This window comes from Pelophylax lessonae, assembly GCF_965119305.1.
Source record: "Pelophylax lessonae genome assembly, chromosome: 3".
In the NCBI taxonomy this organism is placed as follows: Eukaryota; Metazoa; Chordata; class Amphibia; order Anura; family Ranidae; genus Pelophylax; species Pelophylax lessonae.
Window position 1 is genome coordinate 111875999 of NC_138770.1, and position 17002 is coordinate 111893000.

Genomic DNA, 17002 nt, shown 5'->3' on the forward strand with positions numbered 1-17002 from the left:
TTAGTTTTTGGCTAAATAAACGAATAGACACTGAAAATTTTGAAAAAAAAAAACAACTTTCTCATAGTTTGTTATAACATTTTCAAACAGGTAATTCTTCTCCTTTACTGATGTGCGCTGATGAGGCTGTATGGATGGGCACTGATAGGCTGCACTGAAGGGCACTGATAGGCGGCACTGATGGGCACCGATAGGTGGCACTGATGGGCATTGATAGGTGACAGATAGATGAGGAGGCACTGATGGGCACTGTTGGGACTGCACTGATAATCAGGACACTGATAAGTCAGTGCCCTGTTTATCAGTGTACGTGTCCCTTTTACACAAGCCAGTTATTGGCTCTCTTTTTCTCTCCTTACGCTGTCAGCGTGAGGAAAGGAGTGCCGATAACCGGCTTCTGTTTACGTCTGTGATTAGCTGTGATTGGACACAGCTAATTACGTGGTAAAGAGCCGCTGGTTGGATCTTTACCTCAATCTGTGATCAGCAGTGTTCGGAGGACACTGTGATCACAGAGCATGCCACCTCAGACAGCCTCCCAGAACTAGCCAGCTGCGCTGTAGCTGTTTTTTGGTTATAGTGGTTAATAACAAGCATGTTATATTCACCGGCTCTGTGCAATGATTTTGCACAGAGCAGCCCTAATCCTCCTCTTCTCGGGTTCCACGTTGGTGCTCCTGGCCCCTGGCTTCTGCCTAGAAGCTTGCTATGGGGGCACCCGAGCAGACGTGCTTCTGAGCCACTGCTCTGTGTGTCCATTCACACATGGAGCACGGCTCGGCACGACTCCTACTCTCTTCCCATCATTGGCTCACTGATTGCAATTAACAGTAGCGGGAGCCAATTGATATTGCTATATTGCTGCTGTCTCAGCCAATGAGGAGGGAGAGCCAAGGCTCTCATGCTCATCATTGGATTGAGATGGGGCTGAGGTAAGTATTGGGGTGGGGGGGGGTCTTCTGCACACAGAAGGTTTTTACCTTCATGCATAGAATGCATGACTACTTTAATATTCTGATTAGAAAAACGAATAAGCACAATCTGAGAATTATTCCAAAATAAATTCAAGCACTGTACATACTGTCCGGCCCTCTCTATACTCTGCCCCCCCGTACACCCTTTCCCCATTTCCTGTCCCAGAGCCACAACAGGAAGTGGGAGGAAATCTCTACAAAGCAAGGGGAATTCCACTCCAGAAAGCTAACACCAAAACAAGTGCCCCCATTGGAATATTTACCATCTCTTCTTCTTCTGATGAATTCTAAATCTAAAATTTATTTTGGATTTTCCATCACTTTCTTTCTTAGTGACAATAATCACCAAGACAAATTGTAAGGATGAATTTTCCCATTGGGAACCCAGACAGCAATAACAACCTGACAGGGATTCTAACTCCTCATCTTTTTATCCAACTCAAATAAATAATTTTGGCTTTACACTTTAATTAACATTTCCATGGCATGGGTAACTGTACTTGAAGAGATCCCGTCAAATATAATAAATGCTCAGTGTTTTTCTTTCCATACATAGTTTTTATTTACTTTCAATATGCCTTTGATCTTACTAGAAAATTCCATTGTGAATTCCCTAGCACAGCCTTCACCCTCATTGGATGTCAAAGCCTTTTCCTCTTCTGGGAGTGTCTAATTACTGTCTGAGCTGGCCCAGCTCCTCTGCCACTTCCGTCACCTACCTACATAACCTTTTATGTACAGTAGGTGGAAGAGTGAATTGGAATGCATTAAAGTGTCACTGAGTGACAGCAGTGAGTCTGCTGGGACTGCTGACATCACATCCAAGATGGTGGCACCCAGCACCAATCTTGTCTTTTGGATGTCTGCACAAAGCAGGCTTTTACAGGTAAATAATGTTTTTAAAGTTGGTTAAATGCACATATAAACTTATGGAAAGATTGTTGTTGAAATGAATAGCCTAGCAACAAGGTCTCTGATATATATAATGGGGTGTTAAGTGGTTTAAAATGTCCAAAACTTTTCTCTGGTAAGTTATTATCACGTGATTGGTTTAAATTGCGCTTTTAGCATGCAGTATGTGAAAGGCAGCTTCCAAAATCAGGGTCCAAGTATGTAAAATGTGGAGGTAAGAGATTGAAGGTTGAGCTGTAGACATGGTTGCAGAGATGATGTATTGGAAAGGTTGGGGGAATAGTGGTAGTAGACCCGAGTGTAGAAGGTACTAAGGAGAGCAGCCACCTCTGATAAATGTAGAAAGAAAACATACCTTTTTTATAGTAGGTTACTTTGATTGTCTTCGAAATTGTTGCCCCTTTATTTCGCTGAAAGCTACATGTATAGCTGGTGACCGATGGGCGGAATTCTATGGCATTGGGTGCCACATTGTATATGCTGCATGTTGTGTTGCTTGTTGAGTTCCCTGTACCTCCTATTGAGATTCGATTGAGATCATTTATATAGAAATTAGTAGAGTTACATTTTCATTACAAAACAGCAACTTTTTTGTATACCAAAGCCATAGCTCCCAACTGTCCCTCATTTTGAAGGACTGACACTCTTATCCCCTTGTTCAGCCTCAGGTATCCTTCTCTTTGGTCTGATGTGAACATCCTTATGCAAAATGTACCGCTTTACTGTCCAAAGCGTCGTGCTGCACTAAACTTTACCCCCTTCCTGACCAGGGGGTATTTTGCGATTCGGCACTGCGTGACCTGTGAGATTTTAATCATGTGCTATAAACAAAAAAGAGCGAAAATTTTGCAAAAATAACAATATTTTTCACATTTTTTTATATGAAATTCCCAAAAAAAAATGTAAAAATACAATTTTTTTAACATTCTCGGCCAATTTGTTTTATGCTACATATGATTGTTAAAAAAAAAATCGCAAAAAGCTTATTTTGATTGGTTTGCGCAAAAGTTATCGCGTTTACTAACTAAGGGAAAGATTTTTGTCATTTTTGTTGTTTTTTTTTTTTAACGCGTAATGGCGGCGATCTGCGATTTTTTTTGCCCTACTGCGACATTGCGGCGGACAGATCGGACCCTTGACTGACATTTTTTACACTTTTGGGGTTACCAGTGACATTACTGCAGCAATCAGTGCTATATATATGCACTGTTTCTGTAAAATGACACTGGTAGTGAAGGGGTTAACTTTATTTGAGAGGGAGGGGCTGTGTGTGTCCCTAGGGGCGTGATTCTAACTGTGATTGGCTGTGGCTTGAGGTGTAGGAACAATGATCAACAGTCCTACATAGTAGAACCCTATGATCACTGTTCCTACACAGGGGAGAATGACAGGCGGCTTGTTTACACTAGCCGCCTGCCTTTCTCCCACTGTCACGGACGATCGTGAGTGAGCAGCGGACATCGGGTCTGCCGCTCACACGCGCGGGGGGGGGGTCCATGACCGCGCGGGAGCGGGAGCGCGCCTCCGGCGGCGCGCGCTCGCTCCCCAGAGCCTCACAGGCTAGTGACGTATCGGTACGTCACTTTGCCTGTGAGGGGCTGACCGCCGCAGTATATGTACTTGCGGCGGTCGGAAAGTGGTTAAAAAGCCAATATAAAGGAAAACTAGAGGTAAAAAAAGCACCCTGGGGTCTTCTAGATCTCTCATGCCCCATCCAGGAGAACCTGTCACCAAAATAAATCATCACTTATGGGGACATTTTGTCCTGTATGCGATGAAAAAAAGGTTTAGAGAAAATACATTTAAAAAATGTTTAAAAAATCAAAGTTACACCCAAGCATTTGACCCCTACAAACCCCCATTATTCGCGTTTAAAGTGATTGTAAAGTCTCAGTTTTTTTTTTCTTTCAATAAATATAATAAACATGTTATACTTACCTGCTCTGTTGCAGTGATTTTGCACAGAGCAGCCCAGATCTTCCTCTTTCCGGTTCCCTGTTGGGCTCTCCTGACCCCTCCCTCCCTTTGAGTGCCCCCACAGCAAGCAGCTTGCTAGGGGGGCACCTGAGCCAAGTCACAGCTTCCTGTGTCCATTCAAACACGGAGCTGCCGTTTGGGCCCGCCCCCTCTCTCTCCTCCTTGGCTAACTGACTTTGATTGACAGCAGCGTGAGCCAATGGCATCACTGCTGTGTCTTAGCCAATGAGGAGGGGGACGCCTGAGACAGCCGTGGACATCACTGGATCGAGAGGAGGCTCAGGTAAGCATTAGGGGGGCTAAGGGGAGCTGCTGCACACACAAGGTTTTTGAATTTAATGCATAGAATGCATTAGGATCAAGAACCTTCTGACTTTACAATCCCTTTGACTCTAAACTGATGACCTGTAAGGGGTTTTAACCACTTAAGCACCAGGAGGTTTTTACGTTGTTAGAAGCTGTAACCGAATAAAATTGATGTTCTTTTTCGTCCCACAAACAGAGCTTTCTTTTGGTGGTATTTGATCACCTCTGCGTTTTTTATTTTTTTGCGCTATAAACAAAAAGAAAGCAACAATTTTTGGAAAAAAAAAAAAACACAATATTTTTTACTTTCTGCTATATAAGATTCCCAATAAAAACAAAATCAAAAAATCTATTTTTTTTTCATCCTTTTAGGCCAATTTGTATTCTGTCACATATTTTTGTTAAAAAAATCCCAATAAGTGTATATTGATTGGTTTGCAAAAATGTTATCGCATCTACAAACTAGGGGAAAGATTTATGTCATTTTTATTATTTTCTAAAAAATGTTTTACTAGTAATGGCAGCGATCAGTGATTTTTAGCGGGAAAGTGACATTGCAGCGGACAGATCGGACACCTAACCAACACTTTTGAGGGGACCAGTGACATTACTACAGTAATCAGTGCTAAAAATATGCACTGTTACTGTACTAATGACACCGGCAGGGAAGGGGTTAACACCAGGAGCGATCAAAGGGTTAAATGTGAGCCTAGGGGGTGTTTTCTAACTGTGTGGGAGATTTACTCAAGGGATGAACACAGAGACCTGTGTTAATAAATAGGAGGAACAGAGGATCCCTGTGTTTATCACTGACAGAACAGCGTTCTGTCTCAATGGGGAGCGATCACTGGTGCCTGGCGGACATAGCCTCCGCCGGACCCGCTGATTGGCTCCCCCTCTAGCCAATTGGCGCGTGCACATGCCTCCGGTGGCTCACGCATGCCCCCACTATCTGCTACATGAAGTGAAATACCTGTACAACGTTTCACGTAACAGAGCCGACCTGCCGCAGGATAACTACAGTGGCTGGTCGGCAATGGGGTTAAACTGTTATTGATGGAAGAGATAGGGTCCTGAAGTTTATTGCCATTTCACAGGCACGCGCAATGTCAAGCCTTTACATGTTGGGTATCTATATACTCAACACAACCTTATCTTTTATATTTTACCATAAAATTTGGTAATACGGTAATATATGTGGAAATATATTTTGTTTGTGTGCCCTAAAATTAACTTTAGTGTATTTTTTACAGACATTTTGCATTTCAAAAATCGCTGCACTAATATCGTGTTACATAAAAGATTGGAACTATGTCTATTTTATTCTGTAGGTTGTCTGCTTTCAGAAAATATAAAATGTTTTGGGGATTTTAAATAATCTTAAGAGCCCATTCACACTGAAGCAGCACGACTCTGTACTACTTCGGGGGCGACTTGTGAAGTCCCGTGCACCGCGACTTCGGCGCGACTTGCACGGACTTCATATAATGAATGTCTATGCAAGTCGCTACGAGGTCATCCCGAAGTAGTACAGGACCCTTTTTCTAAGTCGGAGCGACTTGTGTCGCTCCTATTAGAACGGGTCCTGTAGCACTGCATGGACCGCGACTTGTCAGGCTGACAAGTCGCCTGACAAGTCGCGGTAGTGTGAATGGAGCCTAAGGCCTAAACTGATTTTTTTTGTTTGCTTACAAACCGCTTTAGAACAAATCTAGAAATATCATATGTCTAATAATATTACAAAATATAAACATCCAGGTTTACAAAAATAGAATAACTTTGGTAGGCACCAAGGCTGATTAGCTTACAATGTTATAATAAACATACATCAAATGGAGTAATTTTTTTATAATATACAGTATTCATAAAATAACAAACAAGAATAAATAAACAAAAAAACAAAACACTAAACAAAAATAAGGGTACATGAGACATATCAGTTACTGTATGTTCATACCAACATTGCGATAATAGGAAATTTATAGGAAAAAAATTATCTTCTAGAGTCTTCTAATGTACTAAAAATAGAAGAGCATATATTCCATTTTGCATGAAAGATATGCATGGAATCAGAAAGCGTGTGAAATATTCTTCCGGTCAGCAGAATAGCATTGATTGGATTTACTAAAGGCAAATATACCATGCAATGCAGATGCACCTGCTCCAGGTAAAGTTTCACTTTGCTAAAAATACTGAATCATATGCAAGGAAAATAAAAAACAGCATTTTTGCTTGTATGTAATTGGATGCTAGAAATCAGCAGATCTTCCCTAAATTTCAGAGCTTCCCCTCCAATCTGGAACAAATGCACTTGCAGTCCACAGTATATTTGCCTTTAGTAAATCAACCTGAAAGTTTTGCTACACGTGATAGTGTGTGGATACATTTTCCTAAGTGCCGGTTCACACTGCAGTGGCACGACTTCAGGGGCGACTTGTGAAGTCCCGTGCACCGTGACTTCGACGCGACTTGCACAGACTTCATAAAATGAATGTCTATGCAAGTCGCTCCAGGTCACCCCCCGAAGTAGTACAGGACCCTTTTTCTAAGTCGGAGCGACTTGTGTCCCTCCTATTAGAACCGTTCCTGTACTACAAAATGGACCGCGACGGTCCGCGACTTGTCAGGCTGACAAGTCGCCTGACAAGTCGTACTGGTGTGAACCAAGTCTAAGGATGAATGGGAATAAGAGCAAAAAATAAACACATAGGTGGAGTAAGAATCATAGAATTAGCGGATAACTGAGAGGCCAAGGTTTTCCATGTTGGTTGTAGCTGTTCTCAACTCCAAAATGTATGAAAAAAGGACCCTGTGACTTTACAGCTTATGAAACAGCAATCAGAGGTCTCAGAAAACATGGTATGTAATTGAGATGGTGTAAAATGCCATCTAGTTGTAGCACCCTCCTAGGCAAGTGCTAGAGAGAGAGTATAGATTTGGATATTTTCTGCTTACCAGAAAGATTGCCAGGTAAATCTATATTGTTCTTTGCCTACCAGACAGCAGGATCTGCTAGTGAGGTCTGCTCATTGTGCTCAGGTGCAGCTCAGTTTGTCTGAAGTGTTTCACACTGGACATCAATAGGGGGGCATATTGGACAGTGGGAGGAAACTTGACAAATGAGTGCACAGGCATTTAGAACAATCTCGGTAATTGGCAGATGAAAGTGCTTTGGTGCATGCTGGGATACTGTATAAATGCCAATGGCACATGTGCTTGGGGTCTTTCAGCTGGAGAGCTAGTCTCGGAGGGAGGGGGTGGCTGCCCCTCCTCTGTAGAAGTTGCCATGAGACCTCAGGTGATCGACCTGAGGGCCTGAGAGTTAGAGAAGAGCTGAACCCGGAGGTCCTGCAGAGCTGAACGGAAGGGAGACCCTGTAAAGGATCTGATTCTGCATACAGTGAGTACAGATCTGTGTCAAGGGACCTGTTCTGAGAGGGCATCCCTTCAGTGGAAGAGTCAGTGGATGGGTGTCAGTCAAGGGGATGCTAGAGAGTGTCCTGAAGATAATGTAGTTCATCACGTCTGTTGCTGGAGAGAGCAAGAAGACTTAACCCCTTCCATACAAGTGGCAGTATGGTCAAAGCAGTGTGACTGCTTCCACATGTAACCTGGTGAGGCCAAGTGAGAGTTGTCCTTATCAACTGTAAATAGTTCAAGTTAGAGTATCCCACTATTCCCCTCTCCCATCCAAGTTCCACAATAAATACCAAAAACCAAAACCCCTTGACTGTTTATTGAGTAACGAGTAACGAGCCATTTGGAGTAAGGATGCGTGTATGAACTGTCCCTAAGTGACTGTCTGAAGGTAATCAGAGGAGGCCCAAGAAGCCATCACACAGCAACCCCTACGGGGACAGTGCTACATAGTTTAGACTTTTATAGAGTTTTCTCTAATGCAGAGTGAATGTGTACATTTAGCCTGGGTTCACACTGGTACTACACTGTTGTACAACTGGCCGATATTGCCGATATTTTTGTGATGTCATTCTGCCTTCTTAGGCCGCCTCCCTTGCCTTGGACAGCCTCGTCTGGACTAGTCTCGCGGGAGTGTATCACAGCCATACGCCCACCCACAGCAGCTTTGTGCCAGCCAGCCACTCACATCCATAGGCCCTGTACCAGCCAGCCAGCCACAGGCACTGTACCAGTGAGCCAGTCACCCACAGGCCCTTTACCAACCAGTCACCCACAGGCCCTGTACCAGCCAGCCACAGGCAATGTACCAGCCAGCCATCCACCCACAGGCCCTGTACCAGCCAGCCACCCACAGCCCCTGTGCCCGCCACCCACCCACCACAGGGTGCCAGCCACCCACCACAGGGTGCCAGCCAGCCACCCACAGACAGGGTGCCAGACAGACAACCACCCACAGGCCCTGTACCAGCCAGCCACAGGCTGTACTAGCCAGCCACCCACAGGCCCTGTACCAGCCAGCCACCCACAGCCCCTGTGCCAGCCACCCACCTACCACAGGGTGCCAGCCAGCCAGCCACCCACCACAGGGTGCCAGCCAGCCAGCCACCCACCACAGGGTGATAGACAGCCAGCCACCCACCACAGAGTGCCAGCCAGCCAGCCACCCACCACAGGGTGCCAGCGAGCCAGCCACCAACCACAGGGTGCCAGCCACCCACCACAGCATGCCAGACAGCCAGCCACCCACCACAGGGTGCCAGCAACCCAGCCATTAAGCATTGAACAAAAACGAACATGTTCAGTACCAGATTTGTGCCAAAAATTGTCTTTATTTTTCAAAAATTTAAATGTACAAAATATCGGCCCATATCGGCCAGTACCGATGCGTTGTGATCAAAATATCCATATCGGTATCAGTCTATCCCTAGTAATAACAATACAAACAATACCTATGATTGGCAATCCAATATAAGGTTACTTGAAAAATCTCCTTTCATGTTATAAGTGCTGTCTGTCTGCTGACCATCTTTTTACACAACCTCCTGCATTCCGTGCATCCTTTGCAACTTCTCCTCTGCTGTTTATTTTAATTTATAAGGACTAAATATCCCATGGTACCTTGCTGCCTACAAGCAGTGATTCCTGTACTGACCTTGTAGGCAGGTAGTGGTTAACGCTGCCCCAGCAGATAAGTTGGGAGTTACTTGGGTTTCCTGAGTTTTTTCATTGCAGGTTTTTCTGCTTCCCCCCTTCCCTGGTCCTGTATGTAAGCTATAAAAAGGATGAAGGTCCAGACCTTTGGGCCCTAGGGAGTTCTTGTTGCTGTCCTGCTAGTTTGGTTCCGGCTAGTTCAATTTGGTTGGACCCATTCTCTGCCGTCGCCGGAGTCTGGATTTCCAAAGTTGGAGTTTCCACTGCCTAGGAGGATTGCTGGGGCTTTCAGTCTCTCCTGCCCCACCAACTATGGACTCTGCCAAAGATGGACTTTTTTCTATGCAGGTATGCTGGGGCAGCCACAAATCTGAGCTAGGGACTAGAAATGTTAGGGAAATGTTTTCCTTTTTTCTGAACTATCGTCTGTCTATGTGTGTGATCATGTTAATTTATTCAAGTAAAGCTTTTGAAACGTTGCCTTTGCTTGATCTGAAGTTACTAAAGCTGTGTAATGCAAGTAACCGACACATGTAGTTACAGCTCAAGTCCCTGAACACATCGGTGTATAAAGATAAAGGTACTGTACAAGAGTTAATACAGTGTGAAGATACAAGTGGTTACCAGGGGTAATGAAAGTTTCTCTAGCAGACTATCATTAAGCTTGTACATGTGGAAAGTGAGATAGCCTCTTGCAATGAGGGAGATGGTGTCGGCATCCCTGCAGTGGCTATCTGTCTCCTATAGCAACAGGAGCAGATCTACACCGCTGGGGCCCTCAACCTGTACACAGGTATGGAAGAGGAAGAGTTAGGTGAAGTGTGTGCATGGAGTCAGCGCTAGGTGCATGGCAGGGCTCCAAACCATTACTGAGAGAAGGGAAGTGGTGATACGCTGGACAAGTGGAGAGGGCAAGGGCTCTGCGTGTCCCTCCTAAATGCACAAGTAACTGTGGTGATGTACATTATATCAAGAGAGTTTATTAGAGTTCAGATATCTGTTCAAGTAAAGGTAACCCCTGTGTAAGATATGGACCATATCCAAGTGCCTAGCGTAGCCCAGAAGAACCCACCCCGAGGTAGGCCTCTCATGTGGACCTTGCTTAGTGCCCAATGAGGAGGGAAACAACCTTGCCTCCTGAAACTCCTCCTCTCAGCAAGAGATTGGTCAGATTCATAGGAGTAGGCTAGAAACAATTGAATTATAATGTGGAAATGAATATACAAATTTACATTTTGACCATAGATATGCTTTAAATCCTGTTCACACTTGTGTGTTGGGGTAACACATGGCAAAATGTGGGGCACAGAAACACATTTGGTCTATGTGTAGTGCATTGCAGCATACTGTACGTAGAGTGCAATGCACAAAGCAGTAGTCCACAATGCACATACCATGAAAGTCTTGCCGTAAAAAAAAAAAAGGGTCTTGTGCAGTGTTTGCCCCTTGCGGTGTGTTGGAAGACATTAACAAACCATACATCGTCCCTTAATGGTAGTTAAAGCCACACTCCGGGATTGATGTCAGCCACCGGCCATACCTCCCTCCCACCTCCCTCTGAGTGATCACTGCAATGAAATAAAAAAAAAAAAAAGAAGAAAACCCCATGTAAATGTTAGATTTCACTTCTCAAAGTAGAAAGGCAAAACATTTTTTTTTTTGTAATTTTGGATAAAGTAAAGGTTATAACCCCTGTCAGAGTTATGTTTGCCATCTGTGTCCCATTGGGGATATTTCCCTTCACTTCCTGTTCCATAGCCAATACAGGAAGTAAAAGAAATACCCTGTAAATAGAGGGAATTCCTTGTTGCCACTAGAACTAGTGTCCCTATTGGAAGATTTCCCCTCTATTACTGTTCTGGGGACAACCCAAAATCTGGGATTTTCTTTTACTTTATCGTTTGATGAAAATGGTAAACAAGATAAACAGAGAGGGTGATTCTCCCTAATGGGGGTAAAGACAGCAATTGAGGGCTGGTTCACACATATGCGATGCGGGAACCCTGCAAATCCACTGCAGATTCCCGCATTGCACTCAACTCGCAGGCAGTCCACACTGTCATATGCGATTTGCTGGGGGCGTCAATACAAAGTTAACGAAACCCTGAAGATCAGTTTGCATATCGCAGTGCGAATTGTCAGTTCGGACATGAATCGGATTGCATAGGTGTGAATACCCATGCGATCTGATTCTGGTGCTGACCAAAAAAAGGGTCCTGTGCGACTTTGGTCCGAATGCGACCATACAATCTGTATGGCTGAATTCGCAATGCACAGACATCCCATGTGACTTGCAGAGCAGTGCGCTCCGAATCACATGCGATGTCTGACATCGCATATGTGTGAACCGGGACAAAAACCTGACAGGAGTTCTAATCCCTTTCCACTCTATCCAAAACTAAATAAAGGTTTTTCCAGGGCTTTTTTTTCTCAGAAAAAGGGTGCAGGAACTCAACCACAAACCCCCCCCCCAAAACCCCCTCCCCAAACTGGTCAAAATTTCACTAACAAGAAGAGGGTCTTAATGGGGCATCAAATACCAGGAGTGCATTATGTACAGAGTGAAGAGTTCGGCAGGGTTACACACACAGTGGATAGTTCAGGGGTGTGCTACATACAGAGTTCGGGAGTGTGCTACGTGTACAGTGCAGGGGTCAGGGGTATGCTACATGCAGAGTTCGGGAGTGTGCTACGTGTACAGTGCAGGGTTCTGGGGTGTGCTACATGCAGAGTTCGGGAGTGTGCTATGTGTACAGTGCAGGGTTCTGGGGTGTGCTACATGCAGAGTTTGGGAGTGTGCTACGTGTACAGTGCAGGGTTCAGGGTGCGCTACATGCAGAGTTTGGCAGTGTGCTACGTGTACAGTGCAGGGTTCAGGGGTGTGCTACATGCAGAGTTCAGGAGTGTGCTATGTGTACAGTGCAGGGTTCAGGGGTGTGCTACATGCAGAGTTCGGGAGTGTGCTACGTGTACAGTGCAGGGTTCAGGGGTGTGCTACATGCAGAGTTCGGGAGTGTGCTATGTGTACATAGTGCAGAGTTCAGGGGTGCGCTACACACATAGTGCAGAGTTCAGCCTTCTTCCACAGCTGTATAGCTTGTCATCCCCCATCCACATCTCACTTTTACCCCTCTTCTTCTCTAGTACCTCCCCTCACACTGTAGATGGCTTCGCCTCTCTCACTTGCAGGGAGATCATCCAGTGGGGGTGTCAGCATTCACACTGCACCCCAGGAACCGGCATCTCCTTTGTCTCCATACTGCACTTGGAAATCACAGGAAGCCAGACCTCTGTGTTTACAAGTGATAATGGTGAGCAGGGGGCAGAGGGCCTGAGCCAGAGGTGGTGGAACTGAGTTCCACCAAGTTTCAGCTGAATATATTATGGGAAAGAGGAGAGGGAGAGGTAGTCTGTAGTCCTTACTATACTAAGAGAAGAATAAAATTCTGCTCACCCAGCGCACAAAAAGATAAAAACAGAATAAAATAAATTGTCACTGGGTACATACCATATACCCTAAAATACACACTCAAGTGTACTCCGAGACAATAAATGTCAAATAGCTGCCACTATAAATGTATTGACATCAAAAATCAGGTGCAGTCTTTAAAAGTATTAAAATGATAATAAAATATCAAAATATTAAACTCTTCTAGAGTCCACTAGCGGCGCTTGTCAGTCTATGTTCACCATATACTGTGTATAGGTAAATGCAAAGAAGAGAGTCCAACACCAGATGTGTAAGGGTAATCCAAATATTCACAGTCCAGCCGACAGCCAGTTGCAGTATGACTGAACTCCTGAGGGGGATAAGATGACAAGACCTCCACCTCACCACGGTGCACACCCTGAAGGAAATGCACTTACCAGACGTGACTGAACAACAGGCTCGTAGTGATAAAACCCTGTCAGGTCCTCCTCAACCCGAGATCTCTCCGACTGATAAGTAGGCTGGTTCAACCACTCACAAGGTGTACATGCAAAAATAAAGCGTCATAGGCACATAGCGTAACCCCGTTTTCACTTTATTGTAATGGTATGCATGACATCAAACTCTTAAGACTTGCACTCACATGTCAAAACTTAATCATACACATAATCATCATAGATGTGTGTCCGTTACCGTGCAGTCGTTCGTCCAGCACCGATCGTGGAAAAGCCGCCGGGTACCGAGGCGGGGAACTTCCGGGTGCGGCGTCTGACGTGTACCGGTAACTATGGAAACCGCGTGCTCACGACCTAACGCGTTTTGTCATCACGGACTTCAACTGAGGGCGTGATGACGAAACGCGTTAGGTTGTGAGCATGCGGTTTCCATAGTTACCAGTACACGTCAGACGCCGCACCCGGAAGTTCCCCGCCTCGGTACCCGGCGGCTTTTCCACGATCGGTGCTGGACGAACGACTGCACGGTAACGGACACACATCTATGATGATTATGTGTATGATTAAGTTTTAACATGTGAGTGCAAGTCTTAAGAGTTTGATGTCATGCATACCTTTACAATAAAGTGAAAACGGGGTTACGCTATGTGCCTATGACGCTTTATTTTTGCATGTACACCTTGTGAGTGGTTGAACCAGCCTACTTATCAGTCGGAGAGATCTCGGGTTGAGGAGGACCTGACAGGGTTTTATCACTACGAGCCTGTTGTTCAGTCACGTCTGGTAAGTGCATTTCCTTCAGGGTGTGCACCGTGGTGAGGTGGAGGTCTTGTCATCTTATCCCCCTCAGGAGTTCAGTCATACTGCAACTGGCTGTCGTCTGGACTGTGAATATTTGGATTACCCTTACACATCTGGTGTTGGACTCTCTTCTTTGCATTTACCTATACACAGTATATGGTGAACATAGACTGACAAGCGCCGCTAGTGGACTCTAGAAGAGTTTAATATTTTAATATTTTATTATCATTTAGTCTGTAGTCCTGTATTTAAGTCTGTGTCCAGGATTGTTCACATGTGCAGGTTACCCGCGTACAGCTTCATACAGTCATTCATTACTGGTGGTGGTCTGTATGCGGGAATTCCAAATGTGGAAATATACCTGCAAATTACATTACACAGGGACATGTGACCATGTGCATGAGCCTTTTAATGCTTTAAGTGGTCCTTTTATGTCGGCCTGGTGTCCAGCTGTGTTTTTACTGACCCATTGAAATGAAAACAATGTAAGGAGCTTACCTGCGGATCCACTCGCAGTCCAGGTTACATTAAATTCCCCAGTATCAGGACTACAGCATGTCAGGGTAAATTCAGCGCCATCACTGAATGAGTCCACATCATCTGATGAACTGATCTGTAGCGTCTTAATATTACCAAGGATTGTGCTTTGAGCTTGCAGTGTTCCATTACTGTTCAGAGAGCAGGTGTAATTCCCTAGAAAAGGAATGTGCCCAGAGGTTAAGGAGTATTAGGGACCAGAAAGGAGAATTCCAAGTCTGTGCTCACTACCCCCATCGCTGGGGATTGTCCAATCAAACAGTACAAAAGACAATGCACATGTCACTTAAGGCCTGTTTCCCACAGGCTTCAACTTGTATAAGAGCAGTGTGAATAGCAAGCTTTGAAAAAGCATTTGCAGAGCTTTCAACAAGCTTTGTGGTAGTGTTTAACCACTTAAGCCCCGGAAGATTTTACCCCCTTTCCTCACCAGGGCCTATTTTGCGATTCGGCACTGCGTGACTTTACTGGACAATTGCGCGGTCGTGCGACTCTGTACCTAAACGAATTTGATGTCCTTTTTTTCCCACAAACAGAGCTTTCTTTTGGTGGTATTTGATCACCTGTGCGATTTTTTGATCATGCGCTATAAACAAAAAAAGAGCATCAATTTTGCAAAAATAGCAATATTTTTAAAATTTTTTTATATGAAATTCCCCCAAAAAAATGAAAAAATCAAAATTTTTTAACATTTTCAGCCAATTTGTTTTCTGCTACATATGTTTGGTAAAAAAAATCGCAAAAAGCGTATTTTGATTGGTTTGCGCAAAAGTTATCGCGTTTACTAACAAAGGGAAAGATTTTTGTCATTTTTGTTGTTTTTTTTTAACGCGTAATGGCGGCGATCTGCGATTTTTTTGCGTTTTGCGGTACTGCGACATTGCGGTGGACAGATCGGACCCTTGACTAACATTTTTGACACTTTTGGGGTTACCAGTGACATTGCTACAGTAATCAGTGCTATAAATATGCACTGTTACTGTAAAATTACACTGGCAGTGAAGGGGTTAACTTTTTTTAGAGGGAGGGGTTATGTGTGTCCCTAGGGGCGTGATTTTAACTGTGATTGGCTGTGGCTTGAGGTGTAGGATCGGTGATCAACGGTCCTACATAGTAGAACCGTATGATCACTATTCCTACACAGGGGAGAATGACAGGCGGCTTGTTTACATCAGCTGCCTGCCTTTCTCCCTCTCCACCGAAGATTGCGAGTGACCGGGCGGACAATCGGGTCCACCGGTCACACGCGCGGGGGGGTCCGTGACCGCGCGGGAGCGCTCCTCCGGGCGGCGCGCTTTCGCTCCCGAGACCCTCACAGGCTAGCGACGTAGTACTACGTCGCTTTGCCTGTGAGGGGCTGACCGCCGCAGTAAATAGTCGTGCGACGGTCGGCAAGTGGTTAAAGTGCCATTCATCTCAGGTTTGTACATTAAATGTTGAACACAGATCCTAATGAGAGTGCTGATTGCCACTTTAAGCAAGCTGTTAGCAGGCTTCAACAAGCTCCAAGCTAGCAGCTTGTTTAAAGTGGCAATCAGCACTCCCATTAGGATCTGCGTTCAACATTTACACACTGGAGCTGAATGGTACTTTAAGGCTCCTTTCACACAGGGGAGTCCGTCAACGGACTCTGTTTTTCTCAGCGGGGGGATCCATCAGTCAATCCCCCGCTAAGCAGGCGGATGGCAGCTCTGTCTCCGTGCGGAGACAGAGCTTTCAGGTCCCTGCTGTTCTCTATGGGGGAATCGTATGGGAACTGACCGTCTGTCCGTTCTCATCCGATCCCATCCGATCCAATCGGCTGGACGGATGGAAAAAAGGGTTTCCATTTGTCCAGATTTGACGGATCGGATGTCAGCGGACATGTCTCCGCTGACATCCGATGCCCCATAGAGATGCATGGGGCATCCGTTCAGATTCGCCAAAAATACGGACAGGCGGATCTGAATGGTCTGCATGTGTGAAAGGGGCCTAAGTGCTTCAACAAAGCTTGCTAAAAGCTCTGCAAATGCTTTGTCAATGCTTGCTGTTCTCACTGCTCTTATACAAGCCAAATCCCATGTAAACAGGCTTTAATCTTTCTGGTTAAATAAATATTATTGGTAATGCACTGTACATAATGCAGGTACAGATTTTATTCACTCTCTTTGTCTCTTTGAGCTTTCATCCTGTGTTTACATTCTTTCTACATGTGAGGAGGCAGATAGCTTTAAGTGGAACGTCACCCTCTCATTCATTATTTTTTTTTGATTATGCTGCTAGCATTATTAAATAGATAGGGAGGTATATTATATTTACTTGTTATAAACATGTTTTTTACATTTATTCAGTAACTTCCTGGCTTCCAGGCCTAGGCAAACAATGTCATACATCCCAGGAGTCTTCAGGTGGGGAGGAGGGGTTTTCTCAGATAAGTCCACCTTCCTGCCTGCATGCCTGAGCTAAGGGAAGATGGATTCCAGGAAGTAAATGCTACATGATGCATCTGCCCTTACTAAAGATGGCCACTGCCATAAATGCCAGAGGTGTTTTTTCAAAGT

The 17002-nt window shown here is 44.9% G+C and overlaps 1 protein-coding gene across 1 annotated transcript in view; it reads right to left on the reverse strand.

Annotated features, from left to right (window-relative positions):
• LOC309550104 (adhesion G protein-coupled receptor F5-like) overlaps positions 1-17002 on the reverse strand; it is a gene marked incomplete at its 3' end in the record, with an annotated part of 113698 nt that overhangs the window by 58849 nt on the left and 37847 nt on the right. Inside the window, exons 6-7 of the mRNA XM_082250561.1 lie at positions 14424-14618; positions 2242-2403 (exon numbers count right to left, since the gene is read on the reverse strand). Of these exons, the coding sequence (XP_082106687.1) occupies positions 2242-2403; positions 14424-14618 (357 nt within the window). The remainder of the gene's footprint in view (positions 1-2241; positions 2404-14423; positions 14619-17002) is intronic.